This window comes from Lepus europaeus, chromosome 21 (genome assembly GCF_033115175.1).
Source record: "Lepus europaeus isolate LE1 chromosome 21, mLepTim1.pri, whole genome shotgun sequence".
NCBI classification, from domain to species: Eukaryota; Metazoa; Chordata; class Mammalia; order Lagomorpha; family Leporidae; genus Lepus; species Lepus europaeus.
Genome location: NC_084847.1, coordinates 57,420,779 through 57,436,452, shown reverse-complemented (window position 1 = coordinate 57,436,452; position 15,674 = coordinate 57,420,779). Strand labels below are relative to the sequence as shown.

At 60.4% G+C, this 15,674-nt stretch overlaps 1 protein-coding gene across 1 annotated transcript in view; it reads left to right on the top strand.

Annotated features, from left to right (window-relative positions):
- The window catches only part of SDK1 (sidekick cell adhesion molecule 1), a 983,380-nt gene that overhangs the window by 900,493 nt on the left and 67,213 nt on the right, over positions 1–15,674 (top strand). The window contains exons 30-32 of the mRNA XM_062180134.1: positions 1,896–2,097; positions 9,451–9,554; positions 12,057–12,127. Of these exons, the coding sequence (XP_062036118.1) occupies positions 1,896–2,097; positions 9,451–9,554; positions 12,057–12,127 (377 nt within the window). The remainder of the gene's footprint in view (positions 1–1,895; positions 2,098–9,450; positions 9,555–12,056; positions 12,128–15,674) is intronic.

Genomic DNA, 15,674 nt, shown 5'->3' with positions numbered 1-15,674 from the left:
GTCCCCAGGGTGATGGAAGCAGCCAGGTTGAAGCCGCAGCTGTCCAGCTGTGAGGCTCTGTGCTACGGCTGTGCATGGCTGGGCCTGCCTGACGCTCACATGATGTTTACCGAAACAGCCCAGAGAGCAGAGCAAGCAGTGCTAACAAGGAAACTGTGCCAAAAAGCAGCCAGCGTCTGTCTTCAGTGCGAACCTGTGCTAGCATGGCCTCAGCGAATCGGGCCTCCTGCCCGGGGAGCCCCCAGCCGACACGACTCACACCAGCCACGCCAGCCACGCCAGCCATGCCTGCCCTGGAGCAGCCCTGTTCGTGTGCTATGCTGCCTTGGTTCCTGGGTTAGCCCAGTCTGCTCACTGGCTTCCTAAGACCTTGGCCCGGCCTGGCCCCCTCTGCAAGTGCCCACCCTGTCCCCGAGCCCCTCTGCCATTCAGGCCTTTGTTTCTTCAGGCCTGGGAGCTGACCGGGTCTGCTGGGCTCCAGGGAGTGGCACCTGCTGTTGCTGTGCCGGCTGCTCCCGGTTCACCTACGTAATCGGCTTCCCCCAAGGCCTCCTGGGAAGCCCTCGGCAGTGCTGCTGACCTCCATGGGGCCACTTCTCGCACCTAGCTCACTTCATGCCAGCAGTCTGACTTCCCCGGGGTAGAACTGGGAACAGCGCACACAGTCAGCTCCTTCCTGGGGCACACGTGCTTCACCCATGGCAACAGTGGGGAGGGCTGGCTTCACCGTCCGTAGCCTCTGCTCGTCCAGTGGCTCCACTGCATTCAAGGCAAGGCCTCAGCCTGCAGCCCTTTGTGACTCTGGTCACTCTGACCGGCAGCTCATCCTAGCTGGCCAGCCTCCGTGTCCCGAGGCTGGTGATGCTGCTGCCCACCTCAGAGCAGCGGGTACCAGCCGCCCATGCTGTCCAACATTTCAGGGAACGTTAGCAACATTCACTCTTCACTCCCACCTCCTGAGTCCCCTGCTTCTCAGGCCCAGAGTTTAGGAGGTTTCCCACCAGGCCCTCACCCCCATGGCTGCGGAACAGGGAGCCCAGGAGCGAGGCCTTGGGAGCAGGGGCGGGGGCACCAGGCCCGGGAGATACTGTGCTGCCAGAGTGTGCGGCCAAGGGCAGGAACTGCTGACGGAGGCAGATCGAAGCGCTCCTCGAAGGGCCCGCAGACTGCTGCTTTATTCCAGCCCACACATTTTAATCAGAATCAATAGTCCTCATGATAAACAATTAAACAATTACCCCTCCCTCCATGCGGCTTCTCTATTGAAATCGATGGGGTGCGAGGAAACAGCCCAGGCACACCACGTCTGCCCACTCCACACGTCCTGCATCCCAACCCCCTCACTGCAGAGACGGAGGCCAGAGACCACCCCAGGGGCCGTGCCCCACACCTGCGCTCACCCCCCACAAAAGCACGGAGTGGACGCCTTTGGTGGTTTGCGCCCTGAGGTGGTGGCATGGGAAGTGTCACAGATGGGCTTAGGCAAAAATCAGAAAGAGAGTCCAGGGGAACCTGGAGGTACTGGGAGGAGTCCCCAGGCCCTGCCATCCCAGCTGTCACTCAGACACCTGCCCCTGGTGGTGGTGGTCAGGGGATTTGTATGTGGCCTCACCTCTCTCTCTGCTCCTGGAGCCAACAGGGCACACCCAAAACCAGCTGTGAGAGAGCCTGCCGTCTGTGGAACACAGGAAAGATCCGCCCCTGGTCAGTCTCACCCCTGCAGTTAGCAGTGAACAGCAGGGCCTAGTCCATGCATCCAGCAGTAGACAGTGGTGCTCAGCCTTTGCAGGCTGCCCTTGGCGGCACTCGGGAGGAAACAGCAGCATCATTTCCAGGGTCCCTCTCCAGGGACAGCTGCCTCTCACATGCCCTGTCATGTTCTCTTCTGGTTACAGAGCGGCCAGCGCCCCCCAGGGAGCTCCTCGTGCCCCAGGCAGAAGTGACCGCGCGCAGCCTCCGGCTCCAGTGGGTCCCAGGCAGCGATGGAGCCTCCCCCATCCGGTACTTCACGGTGCAGGTGCGAGAGCTGCCCAGGGGAGAGTGGCAGACTTACTCCTCGTCCATCAGCCATGAAGCCACAGCCTGTGCAGTTGAAAGGTACTGGGGGGACCAGGACCCGTCCTGGGCACTCGATCCTACTCTGAAGGGCCCTCGCCCCTGCCTCCTGCAGCCCCCAGAGTGGAGTGTGTGTCTGGCTCAAGGACACACACCTGAGAACACCCTGCGCTCCCCATGCCAGGGACCCCAGAATCTCTAGGTCCTGGAGCCACTTCTGGGGGCCCATCTTGCACAGCTCCTGGCCCCAGGAATTGGTGAGGCAAAGATGAATGGGGACAGATGGTCCTGGCCCCTGCAAACAGGTGATGCTGGTGGGTGGACAGAAGGGAGGCCTCTTTGGTTACCGTCTGAAAACAGCAAGGAGTCAGAGCACGCCTCAGGTGTGACCTTCACCGGTGACCACTGGTACAGTGGTAGAGAGAGTGGTGCACCTGTTCGGCCAGCAGTCCACACACGTGAGCTTACTCAACTGTCAGGACAACTTACACACACACACACACACACACACCCGTCTCTTGACAACAGAGGATCAAGGTGGAGAGAGGCTGAGTGTGCTCCCACTCCCACAGCAGCCCCACTGACGCTCTCCTGGTCTCTCAGCTTTGCAGGCCTCATGGGGGTTGCCCTGGACCCTGTCTTCCTCACCTCCCCTGGTCCTGGTCATTTGTCGGAGACTCACTCTCAGGGTGTGGGGAAGGGCTCCTCTGTCTCGGGATCCTGAAGCCCACCCTGCAGGAGGTGGGGGCCAAGACCCTGGTTTCCAGCTGAGCCCCACACAACCCGGGGGGAGGATGGTACGATTCCTATTCCGTGGTGGCACTGAGGGTCGGGAGAGCGGGTGGTGTGCCTGTAGCCCCAGCACACAGGCAGGGAGTGTGAGCAGAGCCTGCGGTGTGCCAAGCCCAGCTCTGCACAGCTGGATGGGAGCTGGATGAGGGACAGCCCCTGGGGCAGTCATGATCCTAGACTTCGCATACCTCACTCCCTGCTCCGGGGCACAGAGGAGGCTCTGAAATCAGGTGGTGGTGTGGCTTGTCACCTCTCTTGTTTGGTGACCACGGCAGAGTTGAGAGAGAAGAGCAACTGTGCTCCAAGTTTGAGGCCCAGTGTGTGATGGATGGGGGTGCAGGTTGATGCACAGGGTGAGGGATGGTCAGCAGGCGCATCATGGGAGGCAAGGCTGTGAAGCCAGGACCACTGGCTCGGGCATCTCCTGGCTATGCTTGGAGTTGTGTGGCTGAAGACAGGAGCTGTCAGACCCCAAGGGCACCAGGGCTGTGCCAATATCATCACTGTTACCAGACACTGTGCCCCAAGAAGTGTGGCCGTGCCAACCATAACCCTGACCAGAGCCCGTGAGCATCCCCGGGCGGCACCCAGGTCCTCCGAGAGCTCGGCCCCAGCCCCCACGCTCAGGCCCCCTCCGGAGTTGGTTGCAGGCCCAGCGGGAAGGCAGCCCCTTGGCTCAGAGCCACAGATGCCTGCGACCCCAGATAATCCACCTTGTCACTGTCACCCCATTGACCCGTGTCCACTCTGCCAGAGTGTCCAGGCTGTGCCATCCAGCACAGGAACCCCCTCCAGCAGGACCAGAGCCCCGCGGGCCTCCCACTTGGAGGGGACACTGCTCCAGGGCTGGCTGGGAAAACATGGGGCGTTCATCTCAGAGCTGTTTTCCAAAGTGACTTAATCAAGTAGCTTCCAGGGCATCAGAGCTGCTGGCCAGGCCTTCAGTACCATCCTCACCGTCCTCACCATCACCGCCCCGTTGTTAGACAGCTACCCGCTCACCCACGGGGAATCATCCCACAAGCGCGGGAGCGCTCCTGAAACGGCAGGTAGACTGAAATATAAGTGTGTTTTGGTGTAGAAAAGTGTTGAAGTCCCTGTATCTTCATAATCACATTCTCCATGAAGTTTTTGAAGACCCTTTGCATGCAGCACTTTTATAAGTTTTGCGCAAAAATAACCTTTTCTTTTGTTTCCATTTTCCATGAACTTTTTAAAGTATCTACATACTACGTTTTTTCCTGTAGATATGTATCTAAGATAAAGTTTAGCTAATGAATTAGGCATAATAGGCTAACGATCGCTAATGGTAAAATAGAGTCATGAGAGTCACTCAGAACTTATGCATTTTCCCTGGGTTTTTCCATTTACTATTTTCTGTGGTTGACCGTGGGCCACTGCAACCTCAGAAAGCGAAGCCGCCTTGGAGCTGCTGTGGAGCAGCCTGTCGTGTGCAGAGCCCCTCCCGTAGTTCCTGCGTGAGAGGCCGCACAACCTGTGGGACACAGACCAGAACTTCCGTCACTCCCACTTCATAGGTGAGGGCGTTGAGGCAGAGGCGTGTCCAGTAACAGATACGCCGTGTCTCAGCTGTAAGTGGAAGAGATAAAGATCCAGAAGATGCCCTGTGGCTGTGACGTCCCACAGGCCTGCGCTCACCGCTGTATGATGTGAACTATCTCCTGCAGCTCATTCGCGGGGTCTGTGATGTCGTGAACGCCCAGGACGTTAGAATCTGAACACCAGCTTCCGCAGTCAGCCTGGCCTTGCTGGCCACATGGCCTTGGTGACGCCCGCCCCTGGACGCTTGCTCAGCCTTGGTCCTCTCATCTGAGAAGGGCAGGGCTGGGCAAATGATCCTCCTCTTCCTTGCAACCCCAAGTCCAAGTCTGGCCCTGGGACTGACTGCCAGCAAACTGGGCCGTCCCGGCTGTCAAAGCGTCCCCATCGGGCTGCTGCCAGCGTCTCACCCCTTTGCATGACAGCAGTGGACTACCAGGCACAGCGCTCGGCCCTCCGGAGGCAGGCACTCCTCGGGCAGGTCCACCCAGAAACCTGGCATGGCCGGGGGTCAGGGGAGCGTGGCCAGGCGTTGGACTGCATGTGCTCATGGCGTAAATGACTTCACCTCTTTAGCTAACTCTCTGAAGGAATGAAAACAGAAACCCCCTTTCCTGAAACCGAAGCCAGGCAGGCTGATGGCGTGCTTGGGACTCCTGGTTGGGAAGGAGCGGTCCATGTGTCAGGACAGACAGTTCAATTTGGTGGAGGAGAGATTGTTGTCAGTTTCTAATGGGCAAGAACCAGGAAGAACGAACGCTCCCCTCACCTGTCACCAGAGAGTCTCCCTGCCTGTCAGTAGAAAACATGTTACAGGCAGGACTCCAGGAAAGCCACAGCTTGTACCCTGCCGTGGCACAGTCTCCCATCCTGCTTAATAATCTTGACAACTGCATTTCACTTTTGCTGGTCGTCTGAAGTCTGCGAATGGCCAGAAACCATAGAGGGTTTCCACATCCAGACCCAGGTATGGACCATGGCCCCACCCGGGGATAATGGTCCAGGCCCCCGGGACGAGAGCTGTAAAGGCTCAGTCAGTTCCTGGCTGGTGGACGATGCTGATGCGTGAGGCGGGCAGCCGGGAGGGGAGAAGGGCTTCTCACACAGGGCCCATGTGGGCATTTTGGAGGCCACCTGAGCTTGGGACAGGGCTCTGGGCTCTGCCCTTCCTCTGAGCCCTTCTGCTGTGACAGGTGTGATGGAACCGACAAGAAATACGAGGGCCAGGAAGATTTGGGTGCAAAAACATTTCGTGAGAGCAGCACTCTGGCCCCAGCATCGTGGGGTTGCGTCGCCTTTCCTCTTCCATGCAATCTTTAGAAATACTACCACTTAAAAGTCAGGTGAATTTGGACAAGGGTATTACACCTGGGCTCAGTATTCTTTTTTTCTCTCTGACGGAAATAACAAATTTTTAAGAAATGTCTTCAGTGCCTTCAAGATAAATAAAGGCTGCAGTTGATAGCTTTCAGAATGTCCAAGACTCGGGTGATTTTTATGATAACCGGGAGTGAGTGAGTACAGGAGCACCCAGCGTCTCTAGGTGAGATCTGCATTGAGTTGCTGGGGATAGAGGAGGGGAGACTGAAGTGCAAGGTGGCACCCACCCCCAAACCACACCCCCATACCTGCTATGGAAGTAAAGTCTTTGCTGCGATTCATAGCCCGAGGCAGTCCTAGGCAAATTTGCCTTCTAAATATCCCTGTAGGCTGCTTTGGGACAGCAGGAGTTCTGACAGCAGGTTTGGAGTGCGAGTCCTCCCATGTTACCCAGCCTTCATCTGCTGGGTTTGGGATGCTTAGAAGTGAGAGTCTAGGTCTCCGGAGTTGTCTCAGAAGTGTCCCTAGGTCTGCACGCTGTCTGACTGCACAGGTGGCCTCTGCAAGGCACTGGGATGCTGCAGGAAGTGGCTGGAGGCACAGATGGACCTCCTGGGAGTGCAGAGCCCACGGGCCAGAGGCAGGGACAGCCTTCAGGAGGAGGTCACCCTTCTGAGCTGCCTGCTGTGTGTCAGGCCCAGTAAACTCCACGGGGCGGGGGGGGGGGGGGCACTGATGCAGTCTTTACCAGAGCTGGGGAACACAGGTGCTGGGGTCGCCACCTCCGTAGATGAGGGAAGTGAGCTCCAGAGAAGTGAAGTGGCCACCTGGGTCAGCGCTACCGGAGCCAGGATCGCAGCCCTGTGGACAGCCGGGGACCTGGGTCAGCGCTGCCTGGGCTGGGATCGCAGCCCTGCGGACAGCCGGGGACCCGGGTCGGCACCCACGGAGCCGGGATCGCAGCCCTGCGGACAACCGGGGACCCGGGTCGGCGCCCACGGAGCCGGGATCGCAGCCCTGCGGACAACCGGGGACCCGAGTCAGCACCCACGGAGCCGGGATCGCAGCCCTGTGGACAGCCGGGGACCCGGGTCAGCGCCCACGGAGCCGGGATCGCAGCCCTGCGGACAACCGGGGACCCGGGTCAGCGCCGCTGGAGCCGGGATCGCAACCCTGCGGACAGCGCGAACCTGGGTCAGTGCCGCCGGAGCCGGGATCACAGCCCTGCGGACAGCCGGGGACCCGGGTCGGCACCCACGGAGCCGGGATCGCAGCCCTGCGGACAGCCGGGGACCCGGGTCGGCGCCGCCAGAGCCGGGATCGCAGCCCTGTGGACAGCCGGGGACCCGGGTCGGCGCCGCCAGAGCCGGGATCGCAGCCCTGCGGACAGCCGGGGACCCGGGTCAGCGCCGCCGGAGCCGGGATCGCAGCCCTGCGGACAGCCGGGGACCCGGGTCAGCGCCACTGGAGCCTGGATCGCAGCCCTGCGGACAGCCGGGGACCCGGGTCAGCGCCCACGGAGCCGGGATCGCAGCTCTGTGGACAGCCGGGGACCCAGGTCAGCGCCGCCGGAGCCCGGATCGCAGCCCTGCGGATAGCCGGGGACCCGGGTCAGCGCCGCCGGAGCCGGAATCGCAACCCTGCGGACAGCGCGAACCTGGGTCAGCGCCGCCGGAGCCGGGATTGCAGCTCTGTGAACAGCCACAGAGCAGGGGCTCGTGCTGACCTGAAAGAGTGCAGAGAGCAGAAGTTGGGGAATCAGGGATGAAGCCGAGTGTGTGCCAGGATCCTTGGCTCACGGATCCCGTCGTCACGGAAGTCCTGCTCTGGCGTAGGAGAGCAGTGGGACAGAGCAGAGGGCCAGCCGTGGGTCTGTGGCCTCAGAGCAGCTATGCAAAGATGAGGGCGAGGCTGGGCGAGCAAGTGCAGGATGAGGCCAGCAAGAGGGGGCTGTGGCACCATCACCGGCATCCTCCCCTTGGTGCCTGCGCTGCTGGGTGGGCACTGGCAGGGGGCCTCCCACCGGGAGGTTCGCTGTGCGGGGCACTGGCAGGGCCTCCTACCGGGAGGTTTGCTGTGCGGGGCACTGGCAGGGCCTCCCACCGGGAGGGTGGCTGTGTGGTCAGACATCTCCATGTGGCTACGATTCCCAGACTCAGAGAACCAGGCCTTGGCGAATCCAGCGAGCCCACCAAAGTGCGGGTCTGACTCACGAGCCAGCCAGACACTGCCTGCACATGGCTGCACGCGGCTGTGTGCCTGGGGCTCCAGACCAGGCAGGGCAGTACAGAAAAGTCTGCAGGGGGACGTGCAGGGGCCACGCCTCCCCAAACCTTTAGCAAACAGAGAGGCACTAAACTGTGCGCTGCTAAACGCCAGGACCAGGGCCATCGCTGGGACACCAAGGTGGGCCAGAGCCGAGAGCTACATGTGACCCCTTGTCCCACCCTCTGAGAAACCCAGGACACAGGCAGTGTTGCCCCTGCATCTTCATTCCCCCAACCATATACGGAGCACTTCCCAGAGCCAGGCGCCGAGCTCGGTGCTGGGGATGCAGCAGTCACGGGACGCCCGTGGTTCCTGTCTCATGGATGTGGCATCCTGGAAAGTCTTGCCTTACACTTGTGATACGGATGACCAAGGAAATGAGCACAGTGTCGGGACATTAGGCCGGAGACAGGCATCGCCGTAGCTGTTCCAGCTGATCCTGCAGGGAGCCGGCGGGCACTGGCCAAGGTGACCTGGGAGTGAGAAGCAAGACCATTCCAGACAGCTCTGCACTGCCTCCCACACAGCAAGGAGGTGGCCAAGCAAATGTGGGCAGCTGCGCCGGACGGGGCAGGGAGATGGCAGGAGGAAAGGCAGGTGGTTCCCACCAAGCCCAGAGGCGGTGATTTCTAAGCGACTAGGAAGGTCTGCAAGTTGTTGGTGTGAATGTAGCAGAAGCTGTCTCCCAGAAACCCGTGCAAAGCTCATTCTTGGTGCAGCTTTCCTTCCAGCAGTCAAGTTACGACTTGGGGTCCCTGCATCCCGTATCAGGGTGCCCAGGTTCAAGTCCCTGCTCGGTCTCTGACCCAGCTTCCTACTGGTGTACACCCTGGGAGGCAGCAGACGATGGCTGAAGGACTTGGGTCCCCGCCACTCATGGTGGGAGACCTGGGTGGTGTTCCTGGCTCCTGGCTTTGTCCTGGCCCGGCCCCACTTTTTGTGGGTGTTTGGGGAGGGAACCAGAAGATGAGAGAGCAGGGAGGGGGAAGTTGTTCTGATCATGGCTTACAAAAATGGTTGTCAGTTTCCTAACAAGCTGTCCACCGCCTGTGTATGTAGAGCAGATGGAGGTGGGGCTGCTGTTGGCGGATGAAGACGGCATGGGCTTGGCACTCAGGTTCCACCGTGCTCGTTTTGAAAACCGTTAGTTTGCAGCTTGGACGGAGAACTCAGTGTGGGTTGGGAGTGAGGAGAGGAGGCTTGGTGGCAGGGGATGAGGCTTTGGCGTCGACCAGTGGTCAAGTACTTACCTGGCCCGTGTGCAGCGCCCCTCCCTGGGCGATGCCATGCCCAGTTGTCCCCAGGAAGATTCAAGGCCCCTAAAGTGCGTGCTCCCTGCAGCCAGGGAGGGGCCCCCTTCCCACCCCTACAGAACGGCCTCCTCTCTGCTTACACAGCAGCCTGTGGGCAGGGCAGGGTGCAGGTCCCGCAGTCACAAGTCTCTCCCTATTACAGGCTGAGACCTTTCACCTCCTACAAGCTGCGCCTGAAAGCCACCAACGACATCGGGGACAGCGACTTCAGCGCAGAGACAGAGGCGGTGACCACGCTGCAGGACGGTGAGCAAGTTGCTGCTTCTGAAAGCCGAGGCGCTGACTCCTAGAGACAGCCCCACGTGTCTCCTGAGCCAGGGTCCCCGGGGCCTGGCGGTGAACAGCACATTCCATTAGAAGGCTGGCCAGCGTGCTCCTGCACGTCCCAGGCCACAGGTCAGGGCTTCGGGGGCTTCCAAATGGAATGGAAGTTTCTTTGATTGGCTTCCAGGGCCCCTACCATCCATTCGCATCCCGGAAATTGAATAATTGATAGGGCCATTAAAAATGGATATCGGCGGGGTGGCTGTGTTTTAAGAGGTTCCCTCGGTTTTTCACTCTCGAGCTGCTGCCTCTGACATTGGCACAAGCGATGGGCAGCGAGACCCTCTCGGAGCTCCGGGTAGTTTCCAGCCCCTCTGCCCCACTTTGAAGAGACTGGGTCTGCAGACCGATGGTCACTGGGTGCGCCGGGCCCTGCCAGGCCCACCGTGAGGCCGCTGCCTCGGACACAGCCGGCAGTGGGAGGGAGCAGGGCGGGTGTTGCACACAGACGCTGCAGGGCAGATCCCGGACGGGAAACCGAGCACTTAGTCCACCCAGCAGTGCCTTATGCCAATCCCCTAACGCTTCCCAAGCGCCGCCTTTTCCATTTAACGCGCCAGTGGAACCATTTTCCAGTCCACCAGTGTCCGGCCAGCTCACCCCATGACCCCCGTCTTCACCTCTGTTCTTTTTATAACTTTTGGAAGTTTAGTTTCTCCAATGCGAGGCCTCCCGTGACCTTAGGGACCAGCACGGGGTGGAGAGGACATTGTGAGGTCCCGGAGCTCCCCCTGGGGCAGACACTGCCGGGCCTGCCCCTCGAGGTGTGACGGTTGCCTTGAGGTTCATGCCGGATCCCAGACTGTTCCCCGCGCACCAATCTTGGGAGCTTATCAGAGCCAGGGGGAGCCGGGGAGGAGAGAAGCCAGCCAGCACCTGCCTGTGTCCAGCGTCCAGTGTTCAGCAGGGAGCTCACGAGGGAAAGCCTTTCCCATCAGTCCACCCGCCCCCATGCCGGGGCCAGTTCGCGGGAAACCACAAGCGAAAGGGTACCTTGGAACTGGGGCACAAAGCCCAGATGTATGAACGCCTCCACTCTGATCGCACCTTTAACAGCCGAGGTGATATTCACAGCGACCACTAATTCTTCATCTAAGAAGAAAGACGCACGACAGGCGGACTGTGTCGTCCTGGTGTCTGTGTGACTGAGATAGAGCTGCCTCTGATGGGGCGGCTGCTTCCAGGGGCTGGTTTCCAAGAGATGCGCCAGGGCCTCTTGAGGCTGGAGGGCCTCTGCTGATCCTTTGATATCCAGATCAGCGCCTTTGATGCACCTGTCTTGTCATCTTCCTCCTCAGAAGTGCAGCGTCTCTGTGCAGTGAGCTCGCCTCGTCTCCCACTCCCAGCCCAAGACGGATGGGCACACACTGGCCGGGGCTGGGGATGCACACTGGATGAGGGCCCGTCCCCTGCAGACTCACTACATGAAGCTCTTGAGGAGGCTCTGTAATTGAGTCCCGTGTGACCAGGCCGTGTCACGAACCCTGTGAGAGTAGCCCACTGTTAGGACAGAGCGGCAAGAGGTCCCCAGGTCCAGGGGCCATCTGTCCATCTCTCCGGGGCAGAACTCATGGGGCTGGAGATGTGGCTGTGCCGGTACAGCCAAGGCTGGGGACCCAAGGAAGGGGAGCTCTGGTGGGTCCAGGGGGAAACGACAGATGGTGGCCCAGGGACTGAGGTGTGAGAGGTGTGGGCGTGCGCACAGCATGCGTTGGGTCCACTGAGTCCGTATTTATCGAACAGTGATACACGTTGGGGTCTGGCACCAAGGAGACAGAAGGAGGTGGAGTCAGTGAATCAGGGAGGACCCCATGGATTCAGAGGGGACAGAGAGGCCAGGCTTCCTGGACGTGTGGGATGCGCAGTGGGATTTTCCACAGGCAGAGGTCAAGCCAACCTTGTCCCTGCAGACACTCGAGAACCACGACAGCTCCCCGACCACAGCCGTCCACACCTTTCACCTTGCCCTTCCACCAGCGATGGTCACAGTCAGGCGCATCAACCAAGAGCATGTGGCCTGGATCCATCAGTCTGTCCTGTTCAGGCAACTGAGTACTTCCAAAATGACGTCACTCCCCACACCCAGATCTGGGGCCACAGGAAGGGTCTCTGGGCAGGGCTGTCCGGGCGCACCAGGCTTCCTAAAGTCCACCAGGGAGCCATGGGCACTTCTGGCCGCCCTATATCAAGTCAGGGATGGTACCTGGGTACTACCCTGGTTAGGAATGGGTCTCTATCACCCTGGGCACAGGTCCAAAGGGGGCTGTGGAAGCTCTGAGAGGCCAGGGAGGAGGCCCCACGGACGGGAACAGGCAGGGCTGGGAGCAAGCTCTCCCCGCCCCCCGGGTTGGGGGTGGGGGACGGCCAGGGAGAGTGGCCGGGAGAGGGCCATTCTCTTCCCTGCTTTCTTCTTGTGCGTTTCAGTGCCAGGAGAGCCTCCAGGGTCCGTCTCTGTGACGCCGCACACCACTTCCTCAGTTCTGATCCAGTGGCAGGTAAGAGCCGGGCGGCCACGGGTGTTCCCTGAAGCGCGTGCCCATTCCTGTGCCTGCCGTACCCTGAGAAGCACTGGGGTGCAGGGCCAAGGGACAGCAGAGGGAAGATGGGGTCAAGTACAATGCCTAGACATTAGAGATGCCCTGCGAGGCGTGCGCAGCGTGAACTTGTCCTGGGCTCACGCGGGAGGAGCCTGCGGTCAATGAGCCCAGCTCAAAGCCAAGGCCTCTGGGCTTCAGCCTGCTGGCGGCCCCGCTCTGGGGGGTGGGCGCCGGCACCAACAGGATCATTCCAGTGGCCTTGGGGGGCGGGGCGTGGAGGAGGCGTCTGTGCTACATGCGAAATTGGCTCATGTCCTCGGGGCGTCCAGCTCTAGCCCTTGGAGGTATCATTTCCAGAGAAATCGTTCGCAGCCAGACATAGCATCTACAAGATTATATGTATTTTCACCAAGTCTGGGTCTGGAATCTCAAACCAAGGCCCGTCCTCTGAGATACACAGTCTTTGCTTTGGCTGCCTAACATTGCTCCAAGATGGCGTCGAAAGGACGGATCACCCACTCTGCCTGACGTCTCATTCTGGGCAGTGTTTGTTCTCAGGGGAGTGCCCTGAGGATGAGGACAGCAGAGGGGAGAGCTGCCCAGGAGGGGGCAGAGCCCAGGGGAGCCCTGCTGGCCAGTCTGCATGACAGAGGCTCCCCGAGGCCTGGAGGAGTAGGGGCAGGGCAGGGGCTGGGGCCAGGGCCAATGTTGCGTTCCCTCAGGGCACTGCAGATGGAAGGGGCCAGGGCGGTGCTGAAGGCACAGGCAAGTTCCTGAGGCCAGGTTGGGGTGCGGGGTGGGGGGGCTGCAGGCAAAGGCAGTGCTGTGGTCTGGGCCGGGTCAGTCCAGGTGGCTGTGAGCTGGGGATGGACAGGGAAGTCTGGGAGTCACAGGAGACGTCCTTGAGGTTGGCGGCATCATCGGAGACAGCGGCGGCAGCGTGAGAGCCGGTGGGGAAGAGGGGTGGGTGTTAGGAGTCAAGGGACAGAGGGACCTGGGTGATACTGAAAATCACAAGTGGTCGCGTGGGGCCTGAGGGAAGCGGGAATCACACACAAAACTGTGGACCCAGAGGGAGTGGGACAGACAGGGAGAGCAGTGCTAAAGGCCCAGAGAGCCGCCAGGAAGTTGTGCCAGACACTGTTCCCATGGGGGCCCTGAGGATGGGGGCTCCGGAGGCAAGGAGGATGGAGGGAGGCCCGAGGCTGGTGACTGAGAGGCGCCTGTAGTGCCTGGGCAGAGAGAGAGCTGGGGATGCCCTCGGAGCAGGACTGGGCCCTACAGAAGAGAGACGTGCAGGTGGGCAGGACCCCAGCCCAGGACTGTTGTGTCACGGCCTCCCTGGGTATGGCCCTGGACTGGCAGGTGTTGGAGGAGCCACTGCCAGTGCTGCTGACTGTGCGGTTGGCGCCGCTGTCCTCCGGGAGATTCTTCTCCACTTCTCTTGTGACGGTGACTTCGGCGAGTACCAGGGGAGTCCATGGTGAAGGAGTGAGTGCGAGTGGCAGGTCCATCTGCACAGGACCAGGCACTGCCGCCTGTAGGCGGGACGGTGGGCAGGACTCGAATACACTGTTTTCCAGTATCACGGGGCCCGCCGGCCACTTCCTGGCCTCCTTTCTGAACAGCACAGGAACCTCCCGAGGGATAAGAAGGCATTGCCCAGTGCCTTCCAGGAGCGCCGTGCCGGGACACTCGCCCTTCCCTGGGCCTGAGTGTGGGCAGAAGCCCAGCTTCGGCCCCGCTCGGCACCAGGAGCCAGAGACCCTGGAATCCTCTCCGGCTCCAGGTCCTGCCCTGTAGAAACAGAAGGTCAAAGCTGACCTCTGAGGTCTCGTGCAGATCTCTCGTGCTGGAGGCCCCCTCCCCTCCCCGGTCCCTGCTGCAGCCCAGACTTCCATCAGGGCCTTTGGTAGCAGGCAGGAAACAATCAAAATGGAAATTCAAGGGCCTCAGCCCTTGGTTTCCCACCCTCCGCCAGCACAATCAGCCTAGAGGAGATTGGCTCTTTGTACTGTGCTAAATTCTGCCAGGAAATTAGCATTTTCTTTGTAGATGGAGTCGGCCTGCCAGTGAGGAGGTAGGCTCCTTCTCTACAAAGGCGAGTGCTCCCTGGGGGTGAGACGGGGCGTCTCTTCCCCACAAGTGGCTCAGAACAGGAACGGGCTGGGGAGCTAACCAGCTGACCGCGTCCTCCAGGCAGGGCTCCAGCCCCCAGGGGCCAGCTTGGCTTTTGTGAGTGTCGGCTAGGCTATCCGGCTATCCCACTTCGGAGCCCAGCAGAGCAAGCCAATCGCAAGAGGCCCAGAGCAGGAGGCAGTCAATATCGTGTATTGTGCAAATAAATGCCTGTCAACTGCCAGGCAATTGAGGCAAAATTAAAATTAGGAGTAATTTACTAAGAAAAGCAGAACAAAGCCAAAGAAACGAGGTTTAAATATAGATTTGCATTCCATGTGAAATGTTTCACCTGTAAACCCGTTTCCCCCACCCCTGGGGAATTTGTTTGAAACACACCTCCTGCTGTATCTCCGCACCCCTCGGACACCTCCCGCACCGTGCTCCGTCAGCTCTGACTTCTCAGTAGGGTAGTCAATCTTTACCTTTCACGGGGTCCAGGTCTGTCTGAATGAACTCTAAGGATGTGAGCGTGCGCTCCCCACAGTGGTGGCACTGTATGCGCCGAGTGCCACTCATGTTTCCGACTTGATCATAACATTTCAGCCGCTGTCCTAAGACCTGCAGCGGGTCACCCTGCCTGCCGCTCAAAGCAGGTTCCCCCGTGCCGCTGCCCGTGTCTCAGTGGATTTGGAAGCTGTGCTGTAGCAAAAAGCGCCAAGCAGGAGATGGCGTGGCGCCTGTGGCTGTCGAGGCCGTGTACTCCGCCTTGTCACAGGCGCCTTCCCCAGGGTCCGGGCTGCCAGGCCGGGGAGGCAAGAGGCCCCGGGGCACTGTGGGCCTTGTCTTGAGGTCGTTCCTTTTTGTCCACTGGCCACACTGTAGCAGAGGACCAGATCCTGATCAGAACAGAGGGAGGGAGCTGGGCGTGGTTTCGTGGGCGCAGTGGAAGGGCAGGAATGGGAGGGACAACTGCAAGTGCCCGGCTGGTCGGGCCTCCTGGGTGAGGCCAGGAGAAGGCCCGACCCAGACGGGCTCAGCGGTGTTGATGCTGCGATGCCAGGGAAGGCGCCTGGGGCCTCCTGTGCGCCCCTGAACCACTGGCGCTCACTCCCAGAGGGAGCCCCGTGCTACCCTCCAGGAAGTGGGAGCTGTGGGAACGTGAAGTGAGCACTCGGGCTCCAGGGACCATGGCAGTCGCATTAGATTTGGACTCCACTTTGTACTCCCCATGAGGCCGTGGGCGTGTGGTTGAGTCTCCCAAAGCCCGCAGCTTAGAAGGAGGCAGGCAGGCCCTGCCGACTCTCCATCTGAACCAAGAGGGAGCTGGCTGCCCATGGTACAGTGCAGAGAGCAGCATGCGGGGGAGGGGGAGGGACCCTTGCAG